Source organism: Mytilus edulis, chromosome 8 (genome assembly GCF_963676685.1).
Source record: "Mytilus edulis chromosome 8, xbMytEdul2.2, whole genome shotgun sequence".
Classification (NCBI taxonomy): Eukaryota; Metazoa; Mollusca; class Bivalvia; order Mytilida; family Mytilidae; genus Mytilus; species Mytilus edulis.
Genome location: NC_092351.1, coordinates 27,621,016 through 27,638,647, shown reverse-complemented (window position 1 = coordinate 27,638,647; position 17,632 = coordinate 27,621,016). Strand labels below are relative to the sequence as shown.

General features: G+C 31.4%; 1 protein-coding gene across 1 annotated transcript; it reads left to right on the top strand.

The window, feature by feature from the left end:
* The first annotated feature begins 509 nt into the window (after nt 1-509).
* LOC139486953 (orexin receptor type 2-like) lies at nt 510-1,905 on the top strand. The gene has a single exon (XM_071271994.1). It carries the CDS (start codon nt 585-587, stop codon nt 1,872-1,874), a length of 1,290 nt encoding a protein of 429 aa, XP_071128095.1. The 5' UTR covers nt 510-584; the 3' UTR covers nt 1,875-1,905.
* Nucleotides 1,906-17,632: the final 15,727 nt, after the last annotated feature.

Below are 17,632 nucleotides of genomic sequence, written 5' to 3'. Positions count from 1 at the left end.
AAAGACCCAAGGGAACCGTTTTAGTAGATGATTATACACACATTAAATAGTATACAATTTCTCGATAAAGAAGCTTCCTCTCCAGTCGTGTTTTTCGGTATTGGGCGAATTGCATATCAGTTGGGTTTCCAAGAGAGCGTGTTGACTTGAAAAACATCATAAGTAAATAAAGTAGTATACCGATATTCATAAATCGATTTAGAGAAAACGAATCCGGGTTACAAACTGAAACCGACGGAAACACAACAACTTTTTTTCCATAAGTAACACTTCAATGCGAACGGATAAGTAAAAGCGAAAGGGATTTTCAATCCGGGAAACTGTCTAGCCGTTTATTGACTCAACAATGCCATGGAAATAACAATGAAAATTCAAACAAGTAAATCGTATTGTCCATGATGATTGTTTTATGATGACAATTGGTAATATAATGCAAATGAACACCATAGGAAGGATACACTACATATATATTAGACCACTTAATACACTATGACCGCCAAAGGCTCATAATAAGTTTATGGATGACAGAAAAAACATAAAAATTATCAAATTTAAAAAAAGGAGAGCATCAAATAGAAATATATATGTGCATGAATCTTGGTGTAAAAAAAACATTCCGAAGACTGCAAATGGCATATAATACTTCTGAAGAATTTCTAGAACAGTTGAATACGGAATTTGAAAAGAACAGTCTTGGGAACGTCATTGTGTTGTGCTTGTACATGTTATGCGGTATCATTGGTAATAGCATAGTCCTTGTCGTATATAAATACCAAATGACAGATGCTTCTGGTGAAAGGTATTTCATTCCGATCTTGGCCGCAGCAGACGTTATTGCGTGCGTGGTGTGTTCTGTTTTGGACCTTATTTTTTTGTTATTACATTTGAACTATACAAATAGTATTTATTGTAAAGTTGCGGTATTTCTGATATGCTGTACTGGAACTACGTCAATTTTTCTATTGATGTGTATTGCAATACAAAGGTATTTGAAAATATGCAAAAATATTACACTTTCATTACAACGGAGACGACTAATGATTATCTGTTCATTTGTATTTTCCATTGCAATGGCTTTACCCCTATCTTTGACTTATGATCATATACAATTTTCCAGCGGAGAATATACAATAGGTAAACGATGTGGTAAAATTGAGTATGAATTTCAACTCAAGGGAGCAGCGTATGGAATTGCTTTCAGCTCGATGTCTTTACTAATTCTTGCGTCCTTTGTTTTTCTATATGGACGAATCGGTTGTACTATCTACGGTCATATGAAACCCTATAAATTTAAACGTACCATCGCACGTTTGTCAAGAAATTTCCGTTACAGCAGAAGTACAGATTTTCAAACTAAACAGTCTAGTATAGAGGCCGATGTTGTGTTAAATGAAGAGCAGAATCAAGCAGTTTCTGAGACCAAACTGAATCACCTTACATTAACTGACAAACCGGAACCTCATAATGACAAAACAAGTATTAATGAAGGTACCGTATCTCAAAATGAAGGAAAGATTGTCACGGCAAAGGGAAAAACTTCACGTGTATCTTTTAACTGTAAAAACGAATTGAAAACCCCGCACCCTTTACACAAGAGAAACAGAAGGGTTAAGAACAAATTTTCTTTAATGTTCATGATTATCACATGCGTTTTCGTTGTCAGTACTGCCCCAGTATCTACAATTCTGACGCTTGAAGGAATTTTCCCTAAATTTTGGGAGAACTTATCAAGGAAACAACTTATCATTGTGTTATGGTTATATCATACATACTTGATAAATAATTTTATCAACCCATTGATATATGCATTCATGGATGATCCGTTTCGTAATGCTGCCAAAACTTTATTCCAAAAATGTGTGATGCAGTTTTAAAATTTGTTCTTTCGTCTGAACTCGTGAACTCTAGCATATTTCAAAATGAACAATATGTGTTTTGTATATAAAGAAATGATTTTTATTATTACAAATTTAAATGTAAAAACAATTTTTTTATACTCATAGATTTAAAGTTACATATCTCTTCTGTATGAAGTTTGATACATAATGAATAAAAGCAATGTCTGTTACCTGAAAGATGTGCTTCTAGCATAATGCCTAATAACAAGCGAAGACAGTTTCCATTATTATAATGCAATTAAAGCCCCAAAATGTATAACTTGAAGAAAAAACCTTGCAATGTTTTTTTTTTCTTTAATAATCCATTTTGAAATATTTATAAATAGAAAAAAAAAAACATTGTTGAATTTCAGGTTACAAAAACTCTCAATATTACTAAAAGCAAAGCAGACCATGAAGTGAAAAGTAAAATCACAAAAATATTAAATTCCAAGGAAAATTCAAAACGGAAAGTCTTTTCTTAAATGGCAAAATCAAAAGCTCAAACACATCAGACGAATAGATAGCAACTGTCATATTTCTGACTTGGTATATGCATTTTCTGATGCAGAAAAATGGTGGATTAAACCTAGTTTTATATCGGTAACCTCTCACTTGTACGACAGTCGCATCAAATACCATTATATGGACATCTATGCTTGAACAAAACAATCAAACATAATGGGGATAAATGTCAAAATAAAGGGTACAGCAGACAACATTATGTCATAATCTTAATGACAATTAAAACAAACAAGTATTAAACAAAGAATCACAAAAAGGCATATATCGAATTGAACAGCCTCATTCATTGCTTAATTTTAGATATCCTGGGTTATTGTGTTTTAACTAAAGATAGGTACATTGGGTTATTGTATACTATCTCATATCACCCGTTTTTAATTATAAAGTTGTAACCTTTTTTCAGTCTTGTTTGAAACAAGGCAACAGTACGAATGGTATTTTCTCTTTGAAGGTGGATAAAATTGGTAAAAAGGGGAAATAAAAAGATCTATATTTGACCTTATTTGAATATTCATTGTCACAAGACATACCCTTTGAGAACGCAACTAAATCTGCTTTAACCTGCATGGTAATAGCCTGATCTCAACGAAATTATAGTATTTCCGTTATGACTACCTATAACTGTAATGACAATCGACGTTGTAAGATGGTAACCAGGGTTTCACAACACCAAAAGGGGAAACAAATAAAAATACGATATAGAGGCATCACCGGTGTTATTATTCAAATTTAATAAGTGTGTATTTCTTACGTCCTTTCTATGTTAGGAAAAGAAATTCAAAACTAACCGAACTATTTAGCAGTTATCAATTTTACATTTTTAAAGCAACTCATCCAATAAAACATTTAAGAATGGCGGACGATAAATAACACCGTACAACTACCACATGACAAACAACAGATAAAAGAACACAATATATAAAATATTTCCTGCACATCAGGAACTTTCCCAACAAAACTGAGGGTGATATCATATGCTTCGGAGATAACAAATCCGTCGTGTTGCTAATGAAACTACACATTAAGTTATTGGTCTAAATATGCATGTGCTGTCACATTTGAAGAAAGAGAATGGGGTTGTGGTTACGATAACTGGAACATTAGAAAAGTAACATTTAAAATCTTGCCTTTCGGTATTTAACCTAAACTTTCATATCACATAACATAATTACTGCAAAATTTGTATGCATCACAACAATAATTTGCATTAATTATGCTTTTTTTTTGCTGTACTTATAATATTGATGGTTATAACGTTGTTCTTCTAGATTCGGTTGGTAAAAAACCGATTTGATGCAAAAAGTGGCAGATTGTTTAATATTATAAATAAACTACAATAGGTAGCTAAGAGATCTTAAGGAAACATTATAATCCAGTCATAGTACGTTATTTCCGTTCACAAGTACATACTGTATTCAATACTGCAAGTTGGAAAATAAAATCTGCAACATAAATCCATTTTGGCCAATATATACATGTATATACAGAAATTAGAATATTCGAAAATTCGAAAATAAATAGATCCACGAGCAGCTGAGTAAGCAGATTCTTCAAACGTATATAAACTGCAAAATTTCATTTAAAAAGTATCTTTATTTTCCTAAAACGTAAGATAATGAGATGGTGTCAAATGAGGACAAAATGTTGATACATTGAATAGAGTCAATGCAGTGTTATTTGTTTCTTTATGGACTCTTTGTGACATGAATATACGTCTTAGGGTGTTATCCATAAAAGATGCAAATTTGGGTTAAATCGGTGATCATGAATTTGATTGATTGATTGATTGACTGATTTTGGTGTTTTAACGCCGATTGGTTTTTTCTCTTGTTTGAAGTCATCAGGACCTTTTTCGTGACTTCACAATCCTACGATCAAAAGAGAGTTTATATTACGTCATTTTCAAATTTTGACCAATGACAAACTTAGATCAAACAATTGTAGAACAATCAACAGGTCAGTTAAGTATTAATCTTTTTTTTTTATTTCAATACCAAACTTTGCTGATTACTAATGTCTGGAAAGTAACACCAATTTAAAGGATTTTCTAGATATTCTTTCTATTAACTATCGTGGGTAAATTGACATGGCATTTTCCAGTTGTCTCAATATTTATCTTATCGAATAAATGCAGGATCAAATGATCCTTTAATATTAAGGGAAAATAAGAAAAAAAACTTGTAAAATTCAATTTTACATGACACTCCTTTCCGACAATATGTGTTGAATGCGCTGTCGTATTGTTCTTAAACATTGTATTATGAGAACAATAAGCACTATTTATTTAACGGATACGATTGAACGGATACGCTTCACAAAAAATTGTCTTCTCTTGTCAAAGGATGACATCGTACTTAAAATAAAACAATAGCATATGATACAGGGAACATATTTATATTACATCAACCTTGAGACAAAACACTATTTTTTTATTTTTTTTAAAACAATATCCAAATAATGCATTTGCATCATTTCCAGAATAGTGAAATATTGTATCAAAACCCGTTCTTGAGAAAATCCCTTAGTTTGTGTTTGTTTTGATCTTCGTACAATTGGTATATTATATTGTATGTAATACCACATTCCCTGTCGTTCACAAATAACAAACTATAGAGGTTTCTAGTGGACAATTCTATAAAACATTTATTTTGGCCATTGCAGACAATTTTGCATGTGTAATGTTTTCTTATTTCACATTTCTTTATTAAAATGTACTTGACTAGTGATATAACATAGTGTACAGTTGGTGTATTTATAACATGTATATGACGTAGAGGTTACATTTTTTTGTCTTTTGGTGTGTACTCAACGTACGGTAAAGGAAAACAAAATCAAAATAGCACACTGTCATCACATCTGGAACCAATGATGTTTTTTTCTTTCAGTTATATTTTCTTATACCACACGTACACGCCTGTCCTGTAATCATGTAAATATTCAATAGTCTAGACGAGGCTATTTGATAAATACGAAAAAAGAATTCAGTGACCCCATGATTATTTGCATATTTTAAAAGACAATCCATATACCAACAACATATAGTTATTAAGTAAATTTTCGGAGTAAATATTTACCACTTAATGATTTTAAGACAAACGAAGAACATTTTTGGCTCATTTCATATGCTTTCTATACAAGTATGAACCTTTTTTGAAAGTATTTAATCGGTAATATTTCAGAAATTAAAAAAGATAAATACATTATTTTGTCGATTTTCTGTTAAGGTTCAATGAGGGGTATGCAGATAATTACCAAAATATGTGACATAGCCCATTTACTGTAACTTAATTCTTTCTTTTTTTTAGAAATAAAGGGTTTAGACAGCTATTTATCAAAATCAAAGTTTAAAAGTAACCTTTCTCTAATATAGAATCACTCACAAATGTTTGCGACAAACGAGTTTCTTTCAACATTAATGTAACAACAAGCAATTAAATTTTTTATAATGGACTCATTAAAAACCATAGAACACATATTCAGGACTTGTACAAATGAGTCACACTTGAGATAGAACTCATGCAGGGACAATAGTGCAAGTTTAACCACATATTAACGTTTTAAAATAGTTTAATTTTTAACCGAAAAAGAAGAGAAAAAAAAACTAATAAAAACTGCTGTTTTATGTTACAAAGTATTATATATACACTGACAAAAATGCAAAAATGGCAGCCAGGTAAATATTTAAACATCTAGGTGTAATACTACCAAATCATAGTACGTCAAATCCGGTTGCTTCAGAAAATGGTCGAAAACAAATATTCTCTAGATTTTCATGATTCTAGTAAATTACCCTGCGTAAAATTATGTCATGCATGTTTAAAATCATGACTTTTTTTTATTTGCTGTTTCTTTCAAATATTTTAGAAACTTGAGGTTACATGGTTTCTCAAGCTTGTTTAAAGCTAAAAAGGGTGAACATTTGATAAGTTTACTTCCTGTCATTAAACATTAATAATGCGAAGTATTTCAAGTGTTTTAGCAAGGAATAATAGTTAAAAATCAATGGTAGTATTACTTCTTTGGCATCACAGACAAGATGCATATGCAGTGTACGATATATACAGAATGGTTTCATATCAACGTGAAAAATTAAGTCTCATGGACTTGCACCCGTATGTCAAAAGTAAAAAACATTTTACTTTTTGAAACTTTAAAAAAATAAAATATTGATTTCCTTCCTTTTTTGTTGTAATCTTTTCGAAATCCCACGATGTATTCCTTGTATAATGATCTACTGTGTATGGTCTGCCATATTCGTCCTTTCTCTTCTCATATCTTTCGAAAAAAATATAAAATTTAAGGTCTGTAAACAACCAGAAATGTAATATTTAAAAATAAGAAGAACAAAAAACTACATGATTATCTTTATTTAAGTCACCTGATCAACTTAAATCATGAAATATATGTGTAATATATTTAAAAAAAAAAAAAACAACATATGAATGCATATTAAAATACGATCACGGAAGATTTTAATTGCTAGAATTAAATTGAAGATGTTTACTGTTTCAGTTAATCACATTTAATTAAAATAAATTAAAAAGACACAATTAGCTGTGTGTGTTACATTTTAACGTTGCGTCGTTTGTTTTCTCTTATTTTTGAGTGTAATTTCACATTGCGATAAGACGTGTCACGGTACTTGTCTATCCCAAATTCATGTATTTGGTTTTGATGTTATATTTGATGTTTTATTCTCGTGGGATTTTTTCTGATGCTTGGTCCGTTTCTGTGTGTGATACAATTTAGTGTTGTGTCGTTGTTCTCCTCTTATATTTAATGCGTTTCCCTCGGTTTTAGTTTGTTACCCCGATTTTGTTTTTTGTCCATGGATTTATGAGTTTTGAACAGCGGTATACTACTGTTGCCTTTATTTAGCTGTACTTGTCCTACCATTATTGTTATAGGATTTACTGTGGACTAATTTTACCAATGAAGACTTTACTAAATTCACCATGGTACAAATCGCAGTACACACATGGAAAAAGAAACATTATCATGATTATGACCCTATAACAAGTTGGTCTCTTTAGTAGTACTTTAAGGTAGCACAATACAAAGATTTTATAACTCCGACTCCCAAGTTTTAAAATGCTTTAACTTTCTGAATAATGCTTAGAAATTTATAAAAGTGGTAGTTATGGATATCTAACAGATCACTCTTTCAAACTAATGCAATGTTAGTATTATGCAACAATTATGTAACCAATTATAATGTTTACTGTGGCTAAAATATTTTTCACCAAATTTCCACTTTCAATTGAAATTAGCTTCTGCATAGATATTCATAGAGGGTTGATTTTATTATATGTTGTTCCTATGGCCATTATATACAAAAGGGTGTCTCAGATTTCGGAAAAATGTATAGAACAAATTTTACACCTTATTGAACATTATGTGGTAAGGATGTTTACACTAATTAGAGATTTATGAGAGAATGGAATGCCATAGGGACAATTTGAGACACTATTTTGAAGCCCATGATGTGTTGATTAAGATTTCGTTAAAATTGTCTGTATAGTTAAAGAGATGATAGAGCTAAATTCATTCAAGTGAACTGACCGAGATTTTGCCACTAATTACGTAATAATTGATTACATAATAATTGCATAATAAAAATAGTGCATCCATTTAAAAGATTAATCTTTTATCTATCTATATATACCTCTTTTATTATTTTTTATGCATTCATAAGAAAGTTCCACCATTTTAAAGGTTAGTGATTGGATGTAAAAAAAATCTCTGTATTGTGCTTCCTTAATCCAACTATTTGCTTCATAAAACATTACATGGCATAAAAGTTTTGTTTTCGATTCTCTCGTTCTTTAAGCGTTTGCTTTGAATCTATGGTATTTATTCAAAATTTTCTATATCCTATCCTGATGTCCTTGACTAAAGGTTGCTGCTTCAAAAAAACTCTTAAAAGTTGTTTGACCGTTATGAAATATCTATAACAATTCAATCCTCACAAGAGCTACATGACGGTTGAAACATGTGGAGCATGGCCTGTATACCCTTCCGGAGCACTAGAAATTAAATACAGAATTTGTAAGGGTTCCTGGTACTCAATATTGAATTTCTATTTTGTTGTTTGCCTTTATGTAAATTATTATTTCATCTGTTCAAAAGAGGTCGTTCCTGGTTGATTTGTTCTGTGTTTTTAGGGGTTGATTAAATTTTTTGAAAATACTTTGAACGACAAAATTATTTTATATTTCTTTCTGTGTTACGTTTACATTTTCTGACGTCAAACACGCGGAGCAATGAATGTGGTTTTTAAATTTGATAGATGCTTTTTTGTACCTTTTTGTTAAATATTTGTTTGTTTTGAGATTGTTACATATTGATGACTGCTGTATCCATACGTTAACTATTTTGCCTATTATGTATGTTTTGTTTACGCATCGTTGTAAATATAATGGAATTTTATGCGAGTGGCAATAAAAGTAGAGGTTTAGCGCTATAAAACCAGGTCCAATCTCCCATTTCCTGTACCAAGTCAGGAAAATGACAGTTGTTTTCCATTCGTTTGATGTGTTTTTTTAATTTTACTTGCCATTTGATTAGGGTTTTTCTGTTTTGAATTTTCCTTGGAGTCAGTTTTTTTGTGATTTTACTTTTTAGTGATAGGGGTATGATGTTTTGCTGTGGAAAATACTGAATTTTTCCAGCAATTTAAAACATACCTATTAAGAATATTTATTTTGCGCTTTTTTTCTGACACTATAATAACTCTTTAAAAAATTGATAATCTGGATACAATAGTATAGCCCCTTCCCCTTTCGTTGAACTACGCAAGCTTACAAAATTGTACTATCCATTACACGAATAGAACAGACATCCATAGGTCATACTACCATTTTACACGGATATTGTGATATAGTTTGCGTCATATCTTACATATTTGACTGCAAATCGATATAAACAAAAATCACAGCTTCACTTAAAGAAACAACTTCTTCAAAAAAACAATCTATCTTTTCTACAGGAAAAACTCGTTATAGGAATACTATCTTTGATATTCTTTTTGGAGAAAAGAAACAAATGAATGCGTAAGTTCCAAAACAATTACCCATGCTATTTGTAGGAGCCTGAATCTGTTTGTAAGCTTTTGACGGAAAAGATGGAGGAAAACCAATTTGTATCTTTGAAATTTCCTGATGCAAAGTTTTCATGTCAAAAATGACGGCGACATTTTTTCTCTCTTTTTCTAAATATTTCCTTTGGTCTTCTAACGCAATTGCGGCCATTATCCTTGATCTTGTAGTTGCAATGAGATTCACCAATATATCTCTTTCACAACCAGTCTCCATTGTCCCATCGTGAATCCGATTTCCAAGTTCATTTATCTGGTATCTTCTTGCAGTTTTTCAGCTATTTCATCTTTGACAATACTACTATAAGAAGCAAATTTATCGCGGATATTTGAAACTCTGTGTCTATTGTGTTTTCCAACCATACCTAACCACAAACAGGTAAATTACATGTCTCAAAAATGAAAATATAATCTTCAATTCCTTACATTTATAGTTGTCTTCATCTGGGAACTTTCTTGAAATTCATGTTGTCGTGTTGCTGTTTGCCTTGTATGTAAGCCTCTACAATTTCCACAAAAAACATTGTTCACAGTCGATACAAAAATGTCTTTCTAGAGCACTACTGCAAATGTCACACGTTTTGAATGCAACCTGAGCCATGAGTTTCTCTCTAAAGTTTATATCTGGAAAGGTTAACGAGTTTCAATAAAATTGTTTCACTCTTCTTAAATTTAGTTTAGATACACATTTATGCTAAGAACAACATTTATCTTTTTGATTTATAAAATTTCCTTTAAAACAGATTCGGATTGTCATTGTGCGTATGAAATAATTTTGCATGTTATAACAATGATAAGAAGGGGAACATGGTTAAGCGTACGTTCTGCCATTGTCGTATTAAATAAAAACTTAGGCACCAAATCACAAAGATTAATTTGAAAGGTAAATAAATAATTGTCTACACTTAAAGAAATATAATGTCCTACCTGTATACTTATTTTAGATTAGACAATGTATCTTAATAACACTTCATCAGTGTTTCAACATAGCTGATTTATAAATGTAACACTTTCTAGCTATGGTAAAACCACTTTATGTTTTACATATTATTATCTATTTTCAAATTTTCAAATTTTGAGGGTTTAACAAGCACACAGCTATATGCAACCCCCTTCTTATAAAATTTAAAAAAAAATCAGGATCTTCATACTTATTTTTTATAAGAATCTTAATAATTATGAACGTATAAATCTTTAAGTTAAAACAAAAACCTTCTCAATATCCCGCTGCTGTATCGTAGTTATTTTTCATTTCATTACAACGCCCGTTATCCCATAGTGAAAAAAGCCTTGATTTTTTCATGTTGTTTATTCTCTTCTTTGATTTATTTAGATTTTTTGTAATTGCTAATTTTTTCTCTCTTAATCATTTATATATTCAAAATATCCATCTTATCACTTTTCAACTGCTATAACTTGTAATAAGTGTAAAACATTCGTTTATATTATTTTTGTAACGTTTGAATAAGGTTAGAATTAAAGCAAAATTTTGTTATAATAAAACACCTATGCGACCACGCATCCCATATTGCATGATAGGACCCGACCCTATTTTAGTGTTTCGGCAGTTAAGCTTGGGATGGTCATTTTAAGATGCATTATTTATGTATATATTGACATATTTATATTTCAATTCTTCTTTGGATTTATTTTGTTGTAATACACCAGTACGGTCAACTGATAAAGCATCAGTAATACTATCATCTATTTCCACGTTATCATAACCCCTATCTAATAATTTCACTTTGAAATTAGTTAGATTGTTTATTAATTTATTATGGTCACTTGTTTTCTTATTTGCCCTATTGCTTCACCTTTAATAAATCCTCTGAATACATACTGTGAGTGACAGCTATTTCAGTGCAGAAACAGATAAGAATTTGTTTTCTTTAAAATGTATTTCAAGGTCAAGAATGCCATATGTTGTAAATCTTTGACCTTTAATTACATCAACATGTAAGAACGACATTTTATCGTTTTTGATTTCATAGGTGAACTTTAATAAGGGGTTATAATTATTTGCTAGACGAAAAAAATCTATAATTTCATCTGATGTTCCATCATATATTATGAATCCATCGTCTCTATATCTGCCATGATAGAATATTTTGTCTTTATATTGAAATGCAGAAATAATTTGATTCATATTATTTCGAACATAAGTATGTCACAGATTTCCGGTGAAGGAATTGCACCAATTGCCGTACCTATTATTTGTTTATAAATTTTTCCGTCAAATTCAAATACATTGTTTTCTAAAATGATTCTCAACAAATGTATTAATACATTGACTGGCGAAACATTGACTTTGAAGTTTGATTTGTCAAAACTGTCATAGGCTCGTTCAACAGCACTCAATAAGGCTTCTTGAGGTAGATTAGTAAACATCTGTGTTATATAGTACGAAACCAAAAGGCTATTTGCTATAGGTTTAAATTTCTCAATGATATTGATGAACAATGTAGTATCTTTTATATATGTAGACTGATTTTGAACTATAGGAATAAGAAAATAGTCGACGTAATGACCTATAAGTTCAGTTACGGAACCACATTGTGATATAATTGGTCTGTCAGGTGGAATTATATTTAATTCCTTTAATCCATCATGTTGTATTTGTTTGAATGTCTCCGTTTCAAGACGGTGAATTTTTGGGAGAATATAAATTCTCCCCAAACGTGCATCTCTTAATTTTTGACCATTTGTTAAAAACTTAAATGATATTTTGTCGATTATGCCTTGGTCGTATAATGATTTAACGTACTCAATGACCTGGGTTTTCAATTCTGCCATGTTAAATGAATCTAATTGGCAGTAATGTTGAGTATTTAGTTGTCTTGTAACTTCTGTTATGTAGTCTAGTCTGTCTAAAATAACACAATTTGAATTTTTATCTGGCTTTTTTTATTACTATTGTTTTATGATTTCTCAAATTGCGTAGTTTCTTGCTATTTAGCATTTCTATTAAAACGATGTGCCATTTTTGAGTTCACATCGGTGGATTCTCTTAGCTACGTACCTTTGTTGATCTCACATTGGGTGGCTGAAGAATATTTAGGTTTACACATGTTATAAACCTTGAAAAAAGATCCGCCCACATTCACGTGGGTTGATAGGCGGGGATAAGATAGCAGTGAGAAATTTTCCGTGTTGATGATGTTTAATTGAGCCACATTGTTTTGTGGAATGTTCAAAGTAAATCAGGCCATCAAGTATTTTTAACTCAAGGCTAAAAGCTTTGTCAACCGGAACAATAAATTAGCACTGTATCCCATCAAACAGGAAATGCGGATCGTTCTCAATGCAGAAAACGATTCTAGGTAAGGCGCAGTAGGACAGCCGTCCTAGCATACATTTTGTTTTAATAAAACGCCTATGCAGCCATGCATCCCATATTGCATAATAGGACCCGACACTATTTCAGTGTTTCGGCAGGTAAGCTTGGGATGGTCATTTTAAGATGCATTATTTATGTATATATTGACATATATATATTTTAATTCTTCTTCAATAGATCTAGTTATTATGACATATCTGCCATCATCAGGGGTCCAACTGTCAATTTGATGTTAAAGTCTTTAACTTTGATCTACTAAGCATATCTCCAATACTTTTATGTTTGCTATATGCAACTATTGGTGCTGTATTGAATATTTGTACACAATCTTCGTCGAACTGTAATAAATGCCAGTGTTTCATTATACGTTTCTTTATTTTACGTATATATGGATTATACTTAGTTATTAAAACTAACGGAATATTTTGTATTTCTTTGTATTTATTTTATTGTAATAAATGAGTACCGTCAATTGATAAAGCATCAGTAATACTATCATCTATTTCCACGTTATCATAACCCCTATCTAATAATTTCACTTTGAAATTATCTAAATTGTTTATTAATTTATTATGGTCACTTGTGTTTCTAATTTGCCGTAGTGTTTCACCTTTAATAAATCATCTGAATACATGCTGTGAGTGACAGCTATTTCTGTGTAGAAACAGATAAGAATTTGTTTCTTTAAAATGTATTTCAAGGTCAAGAACGCCATATGTTGTAAATCTTTGACCTTGAATTACAGCAGCATCTAAGAACGACATTTTATCTCGAGCATTTTATCGTTTTTGATTTCATAGGTGAACTTTAATAAGGGGTTATAATTATTTGCTAGACGAAAAAAATCTATAATTTCATCTGATGTTCCATCATATATTATGAATCCATCGTCTCTATATCTGCCATGATAGAATATTTTGTCTTTATATTGAAATGCAGAAATAATTTGATTCATTATTTCAAACATAAGTATGTCACAGATTTCCGGTGAAGGAACTGCACCAATTGCCGTACTTATTATTTGTTTATAAATTTTTCCGTCAAATTCAAATACATTGTTTTCTAAAATGATTCTCAACAAATGTATTAATACATTGACAGGCGGAGCATTGACTTTGAAGTTTGATTTGTCAAAACTGGCATAGGCTCGTTCAACAGCACTCAATAAGGCTTCTTGAGGTAGATTAGTAAACATCTGTGTTATATCATACGAAACCAAATGTTTCCAATTTAAAACCGAAATATCTAAATCCAGGAAAGGACAGTTATTACCGAATAAATTTGATTTATTTAAAGTAAGTTCCTTGGGGTAAATTTCCGCAGTATATTGAAAAAATTCTTGATTATTTAACGAAAAAATATCATCAAGATAATGGTAAGTGTTCTTGAATTTATCAATTAAATGCAATTTCGACGGGTCTTTACTGAGTTTAGTCATAAACTGTGATTCGTAACAGTACAAAAACAAGTCTGCTATTAAAGGGGCACAATTAGTGCCCATGGAGATACCTACAACCTGTCGATAAACTTTGTTGCCGAAACGAACATAAATATTATTAAGGAGAAAATTAACAGCTTCAATCATCTCATCACACCTCCAGTAAGTATATCTAACATATTTATCTTTCTCATTAGAGAAGAAGGCTTTAAATGAGTTGCAGCAAATATATCTACATTCAGCTTTACCAAACGACCATTTAATTAAATAGGAAAACTTTTGTTTAATAAGATAGTGTGGAAGTGTAGTATAAAGAGTAGAAAAATCAAAACTATTAACAGAATCAAAAGGACCATCAAAAGCCCGTAATTTATCTAAAACATCCAAAGAATTTTTTACACTCCAAAAATGGTTTATACCACTGTGTTCATATATTTTATTACAATAGTTTATGCTAGTCTGTCTAAAATAACACAATTTGAGTTTTTATCTGCCTTTTTTATTACTATTGTTTCATCATTTCTCAAATTGCGTAGTGCTATTCTTTCGCCCTTAGTAAGATTGTTTTTTTTTACATTTTTTTCTATTGGTAGACAAGACAATTCAAGCTTTGTTAAATCTATATAATTTTCCAACGTATGGCACGTAGAGGCAGGTTTATATCCTGTATTGTTACGAAATGGATGAAGATCAGTTTTATCTTGACTGAAAATATACCGACATCGTAGTTTTCTAGCAAATTCAGTGTAGTCTTTTAATATAGACATTTTTGCATTTTTTGCTTGATGGCATTGGTATAAATTTCAAGCCTTTCGCCAACAGGATATATTCCTGATTTGATGATCTGCGTTTTGATAGATGAACTACATGCTTTTCCGCATGTGCAGTTTTTGCTGCATATTATATTCATTCAGTTCTTTTTTATTGTAGAATCGGAATTTTTGCTTTTTAGCATTTCTATTAAAACGACGTGCCATTTTTGAGTTCACATTGGGTGATTCTCTTAACTACGTGCCTTTGTTGAGCTCACAATGGGTGGCTGAAGAATTTTTAGGTTTACACATGTTATAAACCTTGAAAAAAGATCCGCCCACATTCACGTGGGTTGATAGGCGGGGATAAGATAGCAGTGAGAAATTGTCCGTGTTGATGTTTAAATGAGTCACATTGTTATGTGGAATTTTCAAAGTAAATCAGGCCATCAAGTATTTTTAACTCAAGGCTAAAAGCTTTGTCAACCGGAACAATAAATTAGCATTGTATCCCATCAAACAGGAAATGCGGATCGTTCTCAATGCAGAAAACGATTCTCGGTAAGGTGCAGTAGGACAGCCGTCCTTGCATACATTTTGTTATAAATCAGTGGTTGTCGTTTGCTGATGTGTTTTTCGTTCATTTTTGTACATAAACTAGGCCATTAGTTTTCTAGTTTGGATTGTTTTACAGTTGTCATTTCAGGGCCTTTTATAGCTGACTATGCGGTATGGGCTATGGCCGTACCGTGACCTATAGTTATTAATTTCTGTGTCATTTGGTCTCTTGAAGAGAGTTGTCTCATTGGCAATCATAACCGTTACACATCTTTTTTTTATATACATATCTTAATTTCTATTCAACTTTTGAAAATGGAAAACAATAAATTTGTTATCAAACATACTTGATTTTCGACTGATTTGAAAAGCTACAGCTGGTTTTTGAGTACTTTAAAATGTGAAACTAGGACTATAAAATTCATGACAACCAGGCAAAACTTTAATAATAATCTATAGTCTATGGTGCATAAAATATTATAAGATAAATAAAAAAATATTGTACACACGATGCATAGAAATCTAGCTATTGACAGCATTTATTCTGAATGTTGAATACTGTAATGTATATCTGAAAAAGTGATGCAGACGCAAAAGAACCAATTGTTATGGTAGCACCTTTATGGTGCCAGTCTTAAAAAGAAATAATAAAAAGCTAGGCACTGGTTTTGTAAAGCTCGTACCTGTAATTTTCACTTCAAGATTGGTTTTCACACGGTAAACACTTAGTTCTTTTATATATAAAATGTATCTATTTTCAAGTTGAAGCGTCGATCAACGATTTCGATAGGCTTATAAAGAGAATCAGTGCGGTCTTTATCGTGGTATCTATAATAGACAATAATACAACGAAAAGTCTCGTGTAGAAATACTTCAATCTCTACTTTATTACTTACCCTCCAACGGAATCGTCATCTGCGGGTTCTTCTGTAACAAATGACCATCTTTGTTGAGCATGTCGGATAAGCGAATGGAGCTGTATAAGCGCCATTGACAATTCCCTCCTAACAAGTTATGTCCCCTTGGTGAAACCGAACGCAGTAACGGACAGTTTTGATTGGATTTGAAATATTGACACCTTCCCAGAAGTAACGCGTTTATATACGCGTATAGTACAAAGAATTTACATTTATTATACGCGTTTACAAAAAAAAATCATTTTCAGCAGTAACATGTATATATACGCGTATATTTTAACAATAAAAGAGTATAAAACGACAATATACGCGTTAAAAACCACAATTTACGCGTATATGTAGGTAATATACGCGTATATAATCGTGCAAATGACATGAACGGCCACTCATAGGCCGGGTACTTGTATATCCTAACAATAAAAAGACACTATAAGTACAGATCTGAGAGTACTCGCAGTTACTGACAGCTAGTTCAAAGCCACTAACAACTGAAAAAAAATTGTGCATCTAAGACTAAATTATCAATCAGTACACACCCAACATCCAATGGATTTAGAGTAAAGACTTCATACACGACCTTGTGCAATGCCAAGATACTGATATCGACATATTGTAGATTCATGACTGTGTATATGTATACATATAATAATAATATTTAGTTTGCTTTTAATTTACTGATAACAAAATCAATATCAATACCAATAAAAACAATATTCAATGATCTAATTACAGTGTTGGATTATTAACCTTTTAGTTCCTTTTTTATGTATTTTTGCGGACAAATGTCTGAAAGACTTATGCGCATGACGAATTTACAGTGGTAAAGTACGATTTACCTAGCCTTCTAACATCTGCCTAATGATACGTTAAAAAAGGAAGGCATGTGTTTAGGGGCATTCAACACACAACATCGAAAACTAAAGACTGAGACACACAAACTAGACTAAAAACCGGAATGATCTCTGATGATTGTTAGATGCACATGTTTGTCTGGCAGATATAATCTTACCTTACCTCATTTTCGTGGTTTATTGGTCAATATTAAGTTTTTATACGCCCGTTTACGGGACGTATTATGGTATACCGTTGTCCGTCCGTCCGTCGTGAACATGTCGGACATTAACGCTTTAAC

Bases quoted from the DNA above. Each gene is read 5' to 3' on its own strand.
- LOC139486953 (XM_071271994.1), top strand. From the start codon at position 585: ATGTGCATGAATCTTGGTGTAAAAAAAACATTCCGAAGACTGCAAATG.